The following is a 16448-nucleotide window of genomic DNA, read 5'->3' as shown; positions in this document are numbered from 1 at the left end:
AAATATGAATTTTGAAAAATGTCGTTATAAATAATAATGGCTCATGCTACGTTAATCACATAATTGAGATAAAACCTAGTCAGAGACATTTCCTATAGTATTTGGACAACAATATTACTGCTATTAGATTTTTTTTAATAGGTCACACCATATAACGTCACAGATTTCAAATCTAGAAGGGACCATTATGGAATTCTGGTCTGACCTCGTGCATAGCACAAACTATAGAATTCCAGCCTGCAAAAACCTATAACTTCTGATTGAGCTATGGCATATTATTAGAGACATCCATTATTGATTTAAAGACTTCAAGTGAGAGAATCCACCACATCTCTAGGTTAATTGTTCCAGGGATTATTTACTTGCACTGTTCAAAATCTACATCTTATTTCTAGTCTGAATTTGTCTAGTTTCATGCCCCAGCCACTGAATCTTATTATGCCTTTATTTGGTAGATTAAGGAATCTTTTACTGTTACAAATCTTCATCCCATATAGGGACTTACAGACCATGATCAAGTCACTGCATAGTATTCTCTTCAGTAATGAAACAGAATGAGCTTCTTAAGTCTCTCTCACTGCAAGGCAGGTTTTCTAGGCTATGAATCTTTCTAGTAGCTCTTTTCTGAGCCCTTTGCAATCTGTTCCTAAATCTTGCAATTGTCTCTATTGAAACAGATCTTATGTTCTCTGCGTGAACCAGGATACTCGTTTCCTCTTTAATTAATTAATGTATTTTTCAGGCAAATTTGTTTTAATGTACAATCATTAGTAATACCAACCAAACTTTAGCAATAGCATGTGTGGGGAGAAGGGAGTTGCCATATATGTAACTTAGAAATGTAGAGACAGTTTTCCCTTTAAAATCAGACTTTGCCATAAAGTTGTTTTCACCAAATTGGAGAACATTTTGAACATCAGCCTGGCCAAGATGGCAGCCTAATGTAGCAGTTGGCACCTCCAACCAAGTATAGCTAAGACAGTTTCAAGTACCTTCCGCCACCACAATGCAAACACTAAGCATGAGTTAGACATGTCCTTCAACGGAAAATGACTGCAACTCAAGGCAAAACCTGTCTACCTTGGTGTTACACTGGACCATTCTTTGACTTTCCATGATCATCCAAAAAGACTGCTACCAAACTCAGGACCAGGAATAATCTAATCAGCAAATTTGCGAGTTTGACCTGGGGCGCAGGCACAGAGACACTTTGCATGTTGGCTCTTTTGCTGTGCTATTCCTCAGTGGGATACTGTGTGTCTGTGTGGTATTGTTCACCTCATAAATTAATTGACGTCAGCTTGAACTCAACTATGCTTATCATAGGCATCCTGTGTCCCACTCATATCCCATGGCTAGCAGTTAAGAGCAACATAGCCCCTCCAGACATTCGTCACAGCCAGAGTGGCGGAAAAGCTATATGCCAATCCAGGTCTCCCACTGTATGTGGCCATTTTCAGTCACCCCAGAGCGCGACTTACGTTGAGACATCCATTGTGGTTTCAACTACCAGATCGGAATCTGTGAGCAGCAATCCTATGACGTGATTAGTAGTCGGCTAAAGATATTTGGAATGGCTTCTTTGTCACTGGTCTGACTATTTGATCATCTGGATTTGACCTGCTATGTCACCTCTGGACTCTGAGGAGCAGGTTTTGAACTGTCCAAGGAATATTTGCAGCCAGTGATGACTCACTTATCACTGTGGCCTCTATGAATCAATGGTGCATATTGTCAACGAGTATCAGCTGATTAGATTTCACAATGGCCTTAGGGCTCTTCATTGTGCTGATGAAACTTCTGTTGGTTGGCATGGCAAGCACTGAAAATGCTGGTAGAAAAAGTATCTGATCTAAAAGTGAACCTTTTTGCAAGACATTACTCTGTGGCATGACACTCCATATTCTTCATAGAAATATGCTTAGATATGAATATGGCATAAATAAGATATACTTCATGCAAGATGGCTCATCTAAGATACCATTGAAAAGGTTATAATTTACTGAATGTGATTATCCAATTTCTATGCATGTATCATTTCTGTCTCTGAAGTTAGGAATATTGACTATGTAACAATTACAACTGTGTGTGTACTTGGGGAGAACGCCCACCAGATAGTAAGTAATCATTCTGAATGACCCATTTAAGAAGGACAGTAGAACTCTGAAGATACTAATCTCCCACCTTCCTGAGGAGTTTCCTGGGATGCTGTATTGACACTACAAGGTCAGGTGATATTGTCACCTGATGCAAAATACCACCTTGGACACTGCTGGTACTTTTCCACTAGAAACAAAGGCTTCCCACCTTTTGTAAATCTTATTTAAGGCTGGGGAGTAAGGCAAACAGGACTCTCCTCCTTTGCCTACCCATGAAGAAAGACTGCTGAAAATACCTGAATAGACAAAGAAACTAGCCTGAGGGGAAAGGCAGGGGTGAGTCCAGACAGAGACACGAGTCCAGTCTATAAGAAGAGATAACTGGAACTCTAAGCTACAGAAAATCTGCGTCCTGCCTAATTCAACATTTTCGGTGAGAAATTACTTTTTGTAACCTGTATCTTCAGTGAATCAAGCTTAGTTTGTTTTATTTGCTTTGTAATCTGCTTTGTTCTGTTTTCTGTTCCTTACAATCACTTACAATCTGTCTTTTGTAGTTAATAAACTTATTTCTTGTTTATAATATAACCCAGTTTGTGCAATCCATATCGAGGGGTGGGGAGCAAGAAGCTGTTCATATCTCTCTTCATATTGAAAGAGAGGATGAATTTTTCTGAGCATGTGCTGTGCAGATCTTTCTATACAGTGCAAGACAATATGATCTGGGTTTTATCTCTCCACAGTGGGTGTGCATATGAGTGCTGGGTGAATCTTCTCACACAGATCTGATTGCAGTCTGTGCCTGCAACTGAGCGTGGTCTTGCCTGGGTGTGCGCTGAAAAGGGGCTTGAGAGCCTGGCACAGCAACCCAGTGCAAGGGAAACCCAGGCTGACAGGGCCAGAGGGCTAAGTGGGACTCCAGCACATAAGGTGGCATCCCAGAAGGGGGGGTCTTACCCTTCACATACTCCACCCAATAAGACTGGATAATGTACACAGCCCTATTTATTTCCAGTAACTAAATATTCTAAAGGCTGCCTGGATCTGAATATGTTTGGTTCAAAATTATCATTTTTAGTTTGTTCCCTGCTAACTTCTAATGGGATGAAAAAGTAAATCTCTCTTCTATGGCTGCAAATTCTAATTTTAAAGAGTCAACTATCAGCCACCAAAAACACTTTTTATTTTGTCCAGTATTCAATTATTTTAATTGCTTTCACCCACAAAGGGATGACTAGAAATCTGCAAAAATATGTCTAACTGATTGGGGAATAATGTTGCAAAGCGTCATTTTATTAGATTCACACTGAACATTTATCAGAACAGAGAGAGATGTGACCTTAAAATTATACAGAAAAATAAAGGCAATATCTGGTGGTATAGGTGTGTTAACATAAATACCACCCACAATACTAGTAGCTCAGCTGAGTTTTGTACTGTTATTACAAGAGGAAAAGTTCAAGACCTTGGCTGGCCCCTGTTGGTGCTACCTGTCTGAAGTTGGATGTTATGTTGTGCATGCAGAACAACAGAGCCTGCAGATCCCAAAAGAGGCTCTGCACTGCTGAGATTAATAGCCTGCAGAACTTTATGATCAGTTTCTGGTAAGTGGGATTTCTGGATAATTCACAATATACAATCAGATCATCGGTCATATTTGAATCTTGCTGCTTGTGGCACCACTCCCCATTTCTCTAGTGGCTGAGTCACTTGTGGCACACATTTGTAGTTGTCATTTTGCCTTTTTGGCATAGGCATGGGAGTTTTTCAACTATATTTAAGGATAACTTGCAGCAATCTTCTTTGCTCCACAGTCTGTTAGGCACTGGAGCACATAATATCCAAATCAGTTATCTGACAGTTTTCTTCTAAATCATTTAATTGCAAATACTGGCAGTTTTAGAAGTGGACATTAGCAGCATATTAGAACTCATCATTCTTTTTATCATTCATAAACCAATATAGCTAGAGCACAGAAGGCAAATCATTGCCACTTTGTATTGTGTATGCCACTGTACCAACATAGGTTTTAGTTTAGGACATTCATTTAGCACTGAAATGGTGACATCTGCTTTCCATTTCAAGAATCAGCACTTCATCTCTTTAAATGCTTGGCACTAACCCGATTCTATTACAGCCCTAAATCCCTGTGAAGTCCACCACTGAATATTTCATCCAGATTGTCCCTTGTTTTTCCCAGAGATTCCATTTAACTTAATGTTGGCACACAATTGTGTGCTAACCTGTAACGTATAAAGTTTTCTTAAAACATATTGTAAAAATTATTTGACAATAGTAAGACATTTGGCTTTTAATACAATTTAAAAAAGTAGAAGTCTTTTGAACTATAACATTATTTTAGGGGATACATGTTCACTACCCCCCTTCCATCTGGAACCCAATAACAGCTGCAAATGCAATGTCATAGGACATAAGTTATGGCAAGAGAAAAAATTCTCATTCCGCAGGCAAGACATGTATTTCTTTATATGTGCCCACGAATCTGCTGTTAACAATCCAAACTGGTGTGTGTGGTTATATGGAATGCAAACAATTTGATAAGAAAGTTCAGAAGGGGGGGGGGTTATTTTTTTAAACATTTGTGTACGTTTAATTGCTAATGAAATAACAAACTGGTGCTCAACTGTATATAATCATAATTCCAAAAATTCTCAGGAAAAATATTGACTTTTTTATAGCACAGGAAGAGTGCATTAGCTGAACACTAATCAGCAAAGTGCATTCACTTTATGCTACCAAACAGCCATATTCGCTGATTCATTGCTTGTCCTAGCCAACCTGACCTACTTTCTGGGCTGCAGAATTTGGCTTCAGGCCACACTGCAGAAAGGCCAGTGTCAGTAGCTTCTGTGGATTATGCTGCTGTGACTTCTCTAGTCAACTTTCTGCCATTGAAATCCAGGGCTATTAAGTCATTAATTCTGGACGCTAGATACACTGAGAATTGTTTTGGGCTTGTTACGTTTCTTTTATTTCCTAACTTTATTTTCTCTTGTTCATTTGTGTGTGTGTGTGTGTGTGTTTATGTAAAGATAATTACGTCCTGATTCAGCAAAGTGCTTAGAGGCCATACTATGTCACACATGTGGTAGAGAGATCCATTCAATATCATGCATCTTTCCCTGCTTCTCTAGCACTCTACTAATTAATCTAATTCCACCAGGATTATTTCTAACATGTGTGACATAGAAGCTGAACAGCTTCAAACAGCTGCCTTTAAAAAAGAAACTCGAAATCAACTTGCCAGAAAAATGTTTCCTTCTTCAGCCCAAAATTACTCTGGCCCAAGGCCTAGGAAGGCAGTATTTAGTCCTGGACCAGTGATAGGGTCAGATCTAATATCTCATGACCCTTCAATGCTAAAAATATGTGTTTTACACAGTTAAAAAGTCCCACTGATCCAGTGGATCACAAAAATACTGCTATCCTTGCCATATCTAGAAATACAGGCTATGCATGCATTTTTTTGTGCATGGCTACAATGTTTTAGGTAATTTTAGAGGGTTTCTAAAATGAATAAGTTATAATTTGCCTGTCTCTCAGACCTTTGTGCAGTACTCATTCACAGGCAGAAGGGTATGAATAATAGTCCCAATTACAAATTTAAAATACCTTGAAGTATTTCTAAAATACTTATTCTGTAAAATAGCTCTTTTGCTTGTTTGAATGAAGGAAACTTTATTAATCCGTAGAAGACAGAATATTCACATGGAAGATCACTGAACATTTATACACGCAATACATATTGTACAACATAGGGGATTCCTCCATATATTTACATACTGGCAGTGGAACACTTCCTTAATGTCACCGGAAAACCTAAGAAGGTGATAAGCACCATCACATTTCTTTTCAGATAAACTTACAATGGAAAAATGTAAATCTTTTCAGCAAAAATCCTTAATAGGAAAAAGGCTAGAGCTCAGTCAATCATCTGTAGTTATTGTGCAGAAGTCTTAAATTCAGAGCACTTCATTTTTCAGATTGCTCTAGGCTTGTCTGAAATGTTGAAGGAGCAACACATAGTGGTTATTTCTGTAATTGTCCAAAGGCATGAAGTTAGTAGCAAGTAAAATAAATTTTAAGTAAAAGGCGAAAATGAAATATGTACATGATTTCCTTCAAATGCTATGTATATGCTATATAATGTAAATTAAAGATGTTAAAGCAAATACTGCTAACAAGAAACAAACTCTCTTCTGAATGACAGGGCAATTCAATCTAGCTAAAAATGATAGGTTATAACCACTTTTCAGTTGTCAGTTATCCCTCACCACCCACCCACCCACCTCCCTACACACACACACACAGTTTGGGACCTTGATTCAGCCTCTTGCTTTATGACCACAAGCAAGCATCATTTTCAAGCCCCACATGATACTGGTGGGGTTGAGTGAGATGGCTTAATCTGTGTTCTTTGGATAATCATAAAAAAAGAGGTCGGGGCTTCAATCTTTTCATTAGAACTAAGCAGAATTTGGCTTGTGGTTTAGAACATTTTTCACAGCAAAGGACAAGAATTAGGATTGGGAACTGGAAAGAAACATATCAATGCCAGCACTCCTGACTCTGCTGTTTGTTATGGGTTATTGGAGAAGCCTTCTCTATCCTTTTCACTTGGCTCTTTACTTGCAGGAGAGAATATGGAACAGGCATTAACCAGCTTTTGCACTAAGTATTGTGCAATCTACTTAAAATAATGGAAGAGTGCTTTTGACTTTAAAAAAATATATAAATTAACTGATAAAACTCATAAGTCTGATGGGAGGCTGTTTTATTGTAATATTTAATCAGGTCGGTTTGTCTTTCTCCATAAGGTCACATATTTTTGAGTCATAATATAAACTGTAAGTTTCTTCCTTGTATGTATGTCTCTGAAGCACTGTTTTGAAAGCAGACCTATTATATAGGTGAAATGAGAACTATCTATCAGTATTCATGAGGAGTAATGTTCTAGAGAGAGAAGCTATACATTCAATCCACTTATTATGAACAGAAATAAAAATGCTTGAAAATAAAGAGGAAATGTATATAGTGCATGAATGTAAAGTACAAGTCTTGCATGTCAAGTACAAGTCCTCTGGTTTGAAGAAAATACTGAACACATTTTCTTGCTTTAAATTTAGATTACTTTTAGTAATTATGTTTTTTGTAATCTACACTAATGGATCGTCTTTTAGATTGTGTGCCCAAACTTTGGCCTAGCTGAATTGTACAGGACCAGGCCAATATTGAAGAGGGAGCCAAAGTTGGCATTAGGCCACTTTTCTGCCCCTCACCTGGATCACTGGGGGCAGCCTGGATGTTGATTTGGCTCCTAGCACAACTTAGAGACTTTTTAGAAACTTGTTTGAGAGATGTCTCATTGCTAATTCTTTTTGGGGTTAAAAGTATCGAATTTGTAAGAAAAGAAACAAAAGATTTCTGTATAAACAGAAAAATCCCAGTTTGGACTATAAGAAGTTCTTCTTCAGTGATTGGTCCCTATTGTATTCCATTGAGGGTTTACGTATACTCACCATGTGTCCAGAGCCAGAGAATTTGAAGGTAGTAGTGTCCATTGGTCCTCACATGTGCCCTCACTTTGCCTCATGGTTTCATTTGAGGTGATAAAGGGCAGGGTGAACTGGCAACATCTCGAGTTCCTTCTCACTGCCACAGAGTCCAGTTGAAGCTACTAGTCTCCTCTTGTGTGTGATGCACCTTAAAAAGTGTAGACTTGTATATACTTAGTTTTTGTTGTAGTATTTGCTGTTTTTAGTGTTTTAACATAGTTTTAGCTTTTTTTAGTAGTATTTGGAATAGAACTGAGACTTTGGGGGAATCTGTTTACTGGTTACACCCTCCCTCCATACGCAGGTGTGGGTACTGGACTATGTCAAAGATGCCAGGATTTAAGATCTGCACCTCCTGTCTACGTTCCTTCTCGATCAGCAACTAACGTCAACATTGCCTCGACTGCTTGGGAGAAGCCCACATTTCATTCAGCTGCGGTATCTGCCAGTCCTTTCCAAGCCATACCCAAGAAGGCCAGGTTCTCTGCCTTAAGAAGCACCTCATGGAAGTCACCATAAGGTCTCAGTCGTACCCAGGCTGGGGAACTGCCCTCTGTACATTGGCCTGAGACAGCCATGTATGCGCCTCCGGCTCTGGAGATTGAGTCCACCGCCAGTGGTACCATCACTACAGACCCCATGCTGGGGCCTAGGTGGGAGATAAGGAAGCATGTGCATGAGCATGGCAGTAAATCTTCTTCCAAACTGAAGAAGGGCAATGCGCCTTCCATGAGTTCCACATCCTCCAGGATTTAAAAGTCACACTTCAATCAATGGGTATCTACACACTTGCACCCAAGCAGAAATTCTACCATCTACTCACCTACACAATGGTTCAAGACTGCCCAGTTCTTCCACCAAAAAACATACGAACCATCATGCAAGCACCACACAACCCAACAATCCTGTCCTCCAGGCCTGCCTTCATCCTCACACATCCTCTTATTTCTGAGACCACCAGCGAGCTGCCAATCTTCTCTGCATGTCAGCCTGTCCTCCATTTCCCATTCCCACTTTCTCCAAGCTGCTAATGCACCACAACTGCAGGATCAGACATTCCGATCCACAGATGCTTCACCTCAGGGTATGGTATTTGGATGGGCATCTTCTCTAGAAGAAGAGTGCTTACTGGAAATGAAAGGCATTCTATCAAGCAGTAGGAAATAGTCAATTAGGTGTATCTCCTAGGCCCACCAAAAAGGGCTTTTCCCAGAGGACATGAAGATTCCACTTCTTTTGAATTACTTCCTGTTCTCTTAAGATCCACTCTCCCATGGAAAGACACTCTGTATTTACACATCTGTTGATTACTATGTTTTGGAAAGGACTTCCGAGAATGTATCACCTGTACAATCTATTGCTCCCCAACAGGACCTCAACCTTGTTCTATCAGCACTGATTAAGCAACCCTTTGAGCTGCTGGCTTCATGCTCTATGTTCCTTCTTTCCACGAAAGTCACGTTCCTTGTGGCTATCACGTCAGTGAGATGGGTAGGAGCACTTGGTGCTATGATGGCAGATCCCCTCCTTTCACCACTTTCCATAAAAACAAAGTCTCCCTGCACCTACATCTTAAATTTCTACTAAAGTTTCTCTCTTGGTTTCATCTCAGTCAACCTCTCCACTTATCTGCCTTCTTCCTGAAGCCTAATGGCTTGGAAGAGGAGTGATGACTTCACTCCCTCGGCGTCCACTGGGCCTTGGCTATCTACCTGCAGAGGACAAGATTGATCAGAAAGTCTCCTAGATTATTTATCACAATTGCAGAAAGTTAAGGGGCAAGCAATTTCCACATAGAGAATCTCCAAATGGATTTCTGGATGCATTACACTATGCTATTGTTGTCAGACGAAGGGCCCATTCCACTTAGGGCCCAAGTGTCCACCATGGTCACCCTCCATGATATACTGCTTAGGGACATATGTAGGGCAACCATGTGGAGTTCAGTACATACCTTCACTATACATTATGCCTTTGTGACAGTCTTTGTGACAGATGCCTCATTCAGCATGACTGTCCTCCACTCAACTGTTCCATCTTCAGCTTCACACCCTCCTCTGAATAAGGTACTGCTTGTTAGTCATCCTCAGTGGAATACAATAGGGACCATCACTCAAAGAAAAAGAAGAGGTTACTTATCTGTAACTGAAGGTTCTTCGAGATGTGTGGTCCCTATCTGTATTCCACCTCCCGCTCTGCAGCAGATCTTTTGGATTTGCAGTAGGGAAGGAACTGGAGACACGATCGGTGGTCCTCGCCCTTTATCGCCTTGGACTAAACCATGAGGTGAGGCAAGGGTGCATGTGCGGACCAACAGACACTACTACTTTGAAATTCTCCAGCTTCAGTCACATGGCGCATGTGTAAACCCTCAGTGGAATATAGATAGGGGCCACACATCTCGAAGAATCTCCAGTTACAAGTAAGTAACCTCTTTGTCTCCAACTACTGCTTAGTCCTACCTTTGACAACCAGCCACTGTAGCTGCTTGTATAGGGCTCCTTGGCTTTCCATTCAGTATCTGATGGAGACTAAAGTCCCTAGTCTTCCTTCATTATGCCACCCTGTCCACCTAAGCTTAGTGTTAACTCATTGCTTGATGATGTTCAGTAGGTCAAGTGCACTGTGTCACAGCAGTGCCCATATTTTGGTAAATTTGATTTGACATTGATGAGAATAAGAGTCTCTCTGACCCAAGCCTGGCAAGATCAAGTGCTGCAACACCCCTAAGCTGCAGGGTGCTCTGGACCGAACTCCCTGCGGTCAGAGTGGGCTACCAAGACTGGCTGGAGCTGCCTCTCTCTCTGGCCGAGCTTTCGGAAGCACTCCATCTCATGCCCACCAACAAATCCCCGGGCATGGACGGGCTGACTGTGGAGTTCTACCACATGTTCTGGGACATTCTTGGCCCGGACCTCTTCCATGCAGGCGAGCCGTCCTCACCTAATTGCCAAAGAAGGGGGACCTCCACAACTTACGGAATTGGCATCCCGTCTCACTCCTCAGCACAGATTATAAGGTTGTAGTGAAGGCCATCTCTCTGCGGCTGGGGTCCATGCTGGCGGACGTGATCCATCCCGACCAGACCTACACCATCCTGGGCCGGACCATATTTGATAACCTGGATTTGATTTGGGACCTCTTAGAGCTGGGGCATAGGGATAGTCTGTCTTTCACCCTCCTGTCCCTGAACCAGAAGACAGCGTGTGACAGGATGGACCACAGGTATCTCCTGGGCATTCCGTGGGCATTTGGCTTTGGGCCCCAGTTTGTGGGCTTTCTCCAGGTGCTGTATACTGACGTGGAATGTTTGGTCAGGCTCAACTGGACCCTGACCGAGCCGGTCAGCTTCGAGTGGGGAGTAATGCAGGGGTGCCCCCTCTCGGGCCAGCTGTACACTCTGGTGATCGAGCCCTTCCTCTGTCTCCTCCGCCTGAGGTTGACGGGGTTGGTGCTTTGGGAGCCGGAGCTGCGGCTGGTCCTCTCGGAATATGCTGCCAACATGCTCCTCGCGATCCAGGACCCAGGCGACCTGGTGGGGGTGGAGGCCTGTCAGACCGTTTACTTGGCAGCCTCCTCTGTCCGGGTCAACTGGGTCAAGAGCTCTGGCAGGCAAGCTCCCTCCCACCTGCGCTTCAAGCCATCCAGTGGAGCGCATGTCCGCTGCTCTGTCTTGGCGTTTATTTATCCACCACACATCCTTCTCTGCCGGAGAACTGGCAGGATTTGGAAGCCAGGGTGGGTGGGCGGCTGCGGAGATGGACAGGACTGCTCCGGTATCTCTCCCTGCAAGGGAGGATGCTGGTGCTGACCCAGCTAGTCCTGTCCATGCTCTGGCACTGGCTCAATACCCTGACCCTGGCCCCGGGGATCCTGGCCAGGCTCCAGAGGACAGCCCTGGAGTCCTTCTGGCCAGCACTGCACTGGGTCTCAGCAGGGGTTTTGAGTATTTCCCTGGAGGAGGGAGGGCAGGGCCTTCGCAGCCAGGTCCATGTCTTCTGCCTCCAGGCCCTGCAGAGACTCCTTTCCAGTGCAGGTAGTCCGATGTTGTCCACATTGGTGCACGCCTTCCTCCGTCCCCTCCGAGGGCTCCGATATGACCAGCACCTCTTTTTTTCTCCACCCGAGGGGTTTTCCACGAGATCTCTCAGAGCTGCCAGTCTTCTACCAGGACCTCCTCCAGACCTAGAATCTCTTTTTGGCGACCAGGTCCTTTGTGGTCACCAAGGGGGTGGACCTCCTTGCGGAACCCCTGCTACACAACCCCGATCTATATGTGCAGGTGGCGGAGTCTCCCTCGGTGTGCTGGAGGTTGGTCCTGGCAGAAACCACTAGGGTCGGAGACCTCCTGGACTACGACAAGGGGGACTGGGTGGATCCCCATGTGCTCAGTCGATGCATGGGGCTCTCCACCCTTCCGACCCCCCTGCGCATACTCCAGGAGGTGGAGCCCGCCTTCTCACTCATTTCTCTTGTCTTCCTGCAGTGGGCCCTGCAAGAGGGTACTCATCCCAAACTCTCCAGACATTTTTATTTGGCCCCTTTTCCGCGAATCCCTCCGGCCTCCCTGTTCCCACACCCTGAGCTGGCTGCACACCCTGCAGCCAGTCTGGTTCCAAACCGCGCCTAGAGACCAACTGTACACGCTTGTGCTCCACACACTGCATTTCCTCAGCCTTGCGTCCCACCCCGACACCAAATGGCAGGACTATCCTCCACCTACAGAGGGTGAGGAGCCCCGGTGGGCCAGCCTTTATTCCACCTTGGTCCCACGGCCCGCCTGGGACATCAGTTGGTGGCTCCTTCACGGAGCTGTGAGCAAAGGCGTGTATCTGGTGTGGTTCACACCTGTACCCGAGGCCTGCCCCTTTTGCTGCATGAAGGAGAACCTGGCGCACTCCTATCTTGAATGCACCAGGTTGCAGCCCCTGTTCCAACTCCTCCAGAACTTCTTGTTGAGGTTCTGGCTGCACTTTTCCCCACACCTGTTCATTTTTGCACACCCCATCGACGGCCCCATAATGTCACTAGACCTCCTCATCAACCTCCTCCTGGCCCTGGCCAAACTCTCCACCTGCACTACCAGGAGGAGGATGCTGGATGAGGGGGTGCTCTGCGACTGTGAGGCCTATTTCCGTTTCCTCCCTAGTTTCACGCATCCAGGCAGAGTTCCACAGGGCAGCGTCTGCTGGCTCCCTCAACATCTTTGAGGAGCAGTGGGAGCTGTCCGGGATTCTTTGCACGGTGTCCCCATCTGATACCCTCGTTTTGAACCTATGGTCCCTGTTTTTCTCATTAGTTGTCCCTTGCATTCATTTGGTCCCTGGGTCCAGTGGTTCCTCCCGCTAGGCTGGGGTGGGGCCTTTAGAAGTGAGTGGGCTTGCGCATGCCCACCTCCTGGGTTTCCAATAATGAACACCTCTAAGCTCACTTGAAAATTCCAGCCACAGAGTATCTCAATGTCTATTCTGCGACTTGATATTTTATTACACTTAGTGTGTAGAAAAGCAAAGAAATGAAACAATCCAAAATGCCAATTCAGTGAATCTCTGAAGTCTTTATATTCTGCGTAAGTCACATACGACAGTGTCCTATGTTGTTTAATATTCTGAATGATTCATGAGACAGTATTTGTAAGCTCTGAAAAAAAAATATTGGTTTGATTTTTGCAGAGCATTGGCTGTGATGACTACCTGGGCTCAGACAAGGTGGCTGACAAATGCGGAATATGCGGAGGGGACAACACTGGTTGCAAGGTGGTCTCTGGTGTTTTCAAACACACGCTAACAAATCTTGGCTACCACAAAATAGTAGAAATTCCTGAAGGGGCTATTAAAATCAACATTACTGAGATGTCCAAGAGCAACAACTACTTGGGTAAGTTGGATTTCATTCCAGATAAAACATGATTGGTGTGATGATTCAGTTTGCCTGGAGGTTTGTCCCAGTTAGTTCTCTCTCGGCAAAGTGAGAGAAATGCAAAGGCATGGATGAAAATTATTGACAAGAATACTAACTCATTGTTTCTAATTCTCGGTTATACTGGCAGGACAAACCCCATGATTTGTATCTATTGCCCTGTCCATGTGATCTTGCTTTGACTTTCCCAGTTCATTGGTTCCAATGTGGGAAATATACTTCACACTTTCTAAATCTTCTCTAAAATGTTAGTGAGGCCATTGTCTCCAGCAAGGCAGGCTGCTAGTCAGTTGAAAGCCATAGAAAACAGGATTCTCCTATTTCCTTAAAAAACACCACCACAACATGCAGAACTTTTAATACAAAAGGTACCCTGATCACAGTCACAGCACCGAGTATTTCTGTGTGTGTGTGTGTGTGTGTGTGTGTGTGTGTGTGTGTGTGTGTGTGTGTGTGTGTTTGTTTTGGGAAGGCATCTGCAGAATACAGTGTCATTCAGATGTGAAGAAATATCATGAGAATTAAATAGGAAGTGACAATCTGGCAGTATCAGGTAACACTAGACATCTGGAGGTACGTTTTCAGGGCTGACTTGTGCCTGGTATTGGGGCTGGTGTGGAACTTCCTGTTTTACAAACATAGACCTGCCATGTCTACTGTTTGTGAGTTTTTCCCTGTTTGGCTTCCCATGTGTGGCATGGGTTCACACAGCTCATCTGCAAGGCCCTTAGCCTGTCCTCATTTAAGTCCCTCTTAAAGACCCACTTCTGCCAGACTGCCTAAAGCAAATCCAGTTATATTGGTGTGCCCATCGTGAGTGGCATTAGCAAACATAAACAACAATGGAGCTGTGCTTGATAGCTTTCAGAGATCAGAAGGGATCATTGTGGTCTTCTAGTCTGACCTTCTGTATAACACAGGCCATGGAACTTCCCCAAAATAATTCCTAGAGCAGAGCTTTTAGAAAAACGTCCAGTCTTGACTTAAAAATTGTCAGTGATGAAGAATCCACCATGAACCTTAGACCGCAATCAGATCACCCTTTAACATTCTCTTTGTTAAGCTAAATAGATTGAGCTGGACTCTATCACAATAATAGGTTTTCAAATCCTTTAATTATTCCTGTGGACGTTCTCTGAATCCTTTCCAATTTTTTCTACATCCTTTTGAATTGTGGACCCCAGAACTGGCCACAGTATTCCAACAGTGGTCACACTAGTGCCAAAAACAGAAGTAAAATAACCTCTCTATTCCTACTAAGAGATTACTCTCTTTATGCATCAAAGGACTGCATCTGACCTTCTGGTCACAGCATCACAGTGGGCTCTCATGTTCAGCTGATTATTCACCCGTCTCCTCCAATTTTTTTTCAAAATCTTCACCACTGTCCTCCTTAGCCCTCACTCCTAGAATTGTCCAAGTGCATTAGAAGCTTCAGGTCCTAGTGTTCCACTGCTGCTCTCCTAACATCATCTATTTCTAATGTCTCTGCCACGGCTAATCAACAGAAAGAAGGGAAATATTATTATCCCCATTGTCACTTGCCATCTTCTTATCCTTTCTGCTCTTTCCTTTGCACGTCCTACTTCTTTTTTTTTGCTATTGCTAGCAAGAGGTGGAAAGGAATGTGACTAGTTTTACAGAAATCTCCCTGTGTAGACAGCAGTCCTTTGGGGAGGTAGAGGACTGTGTATTGTAATGTGTCCTTGTACATTTCTTCCTTTAGCCAAAAGTATGATTCTTCAGTAATACAAGAAAAACCAGACTTGTGGTTCTGCTGACGTACTAAAACCTAGACATTCTGGAGCTCTTGTAAGAGAGCCTGTTCACATAGTATTTCTGACTCTGGCTACTTCCCAATCAAAGAATTTTCTGATAAACTGTATATAAGCATGAGTTTTTGGTTTCCTCTCTGAACTTTTTGAGCTATGTCCATCTCTTATAACTAATTTGGTGATGAAGGGAATGAATTATTCTGTATGAGCAACTTCCATAGATACAGTATGTTTGGAAGAAAACGTGGAATTCTTATATCAAATGGGTGAAAGTGTAGTTTGCTGGGCAAACTGCTGGAAGTCATCACATAATTAAAGCTGTCAAACCATGAAATTGCAGATAATTTTTCTTTCAGATGTACATGCCAGCATCTGAAAACAGCTGAAACACCCTTAACCTTAGTGAAATGTGCTGGGCCACGTGAACATTCTTTGAATGCACAGAGCAGAAAAATAGTAACATTTCTGCTTAAAAATAATCGAGAGTCTTGGCATGTATGGGAAAATAGCAAGCCATGTGTTTCCCATACTTCTCCTCATTCCCAGAGCTCTCTCTGGTTTGTTTGTGCCACCACCAATCATTACATTTTTTCCATACTGTCTCATATGGTTCATTTTAAAGCTGATGGTATGGATTTTAGATGGCTAAATTAACCAGATTAGCCTCCCTGACACTGAACATTCTTGGGTAGTGGTTCTGTCCATGAGACTACCAGCCTCTCTGCTTATCCCATAAGGGCACAGCTAACTTCTCTGCTTTCACAAGTTGCAGTCAACTAATGATCAAGCAAATCAGCTTTTAAACAAGGCCCTGCTTCAGCATACAGGCAAAGAAGGTGAGCTAGAGGACCAGGATATGACAGCTTACAAAATGTTCCTTGATAGTTGATTGTGAAGTGCAATGGGGGACTAAAGGAAGACATTTCCCAGTAGGTGGTAGGCAACAAAACTCCTGCAGCCAGCTCTGTGTTCAAAATCTGGGGCACTCTAGCAGTTTTTAGATAGAGAAGGACTTGAACCATAACACTGGATCTAAACATCCCCCAACACTGAGCTGTTCAAAACTCAGACCCAGATCT

The 16448-nt window shown here is 43.3% G+C and overlaps 1 protein-coding gene across 2 annotated transcripts in view; it reads left to right on the top strand.

The window, feature by feature from the left end:
* Nucleotides 1-16448, top strand: part of THSD4 (thrombospondin type 1 domain containing 4) — a 658049-nt gene that overhangs the window by 511234 nt on the left and 130367 nt on the right. For both annotated transcript variants that reach the window (XM_030578300.1, XM_030578301.1), the window contains one exon: nucleotides 13348-13552. In XM_030578300.1, the coding sequence (XP_030434160.1) occupies nucleotides 13348-13552 (205 nt within the window). The remainder of the gene's footprint in view (nucleotides 1-13347; nucleotides 13553-16448) is intronic.

The sequence above is a fragment of the Gopherus evgoodei genome, chromosome 10 (genome assembly GCF_007399415.2).
Source record: "Gopherus evgoodei ecotype Sinaloan lineage chromosome 10, rGopEvg1_v1.p, whole genome shotgun sequence".
Taxonomy (NCBI): Eukaryota; Metazoa; Chordata; order Testudines; family Testudinidae; genus Gopherus; species Gopherus evgoodei.
The sequence above is the reverse complement of the archived record's forward strand: the minus strand, read 5'-3'. Positions and strand labels throughout refer to the sequence as shown.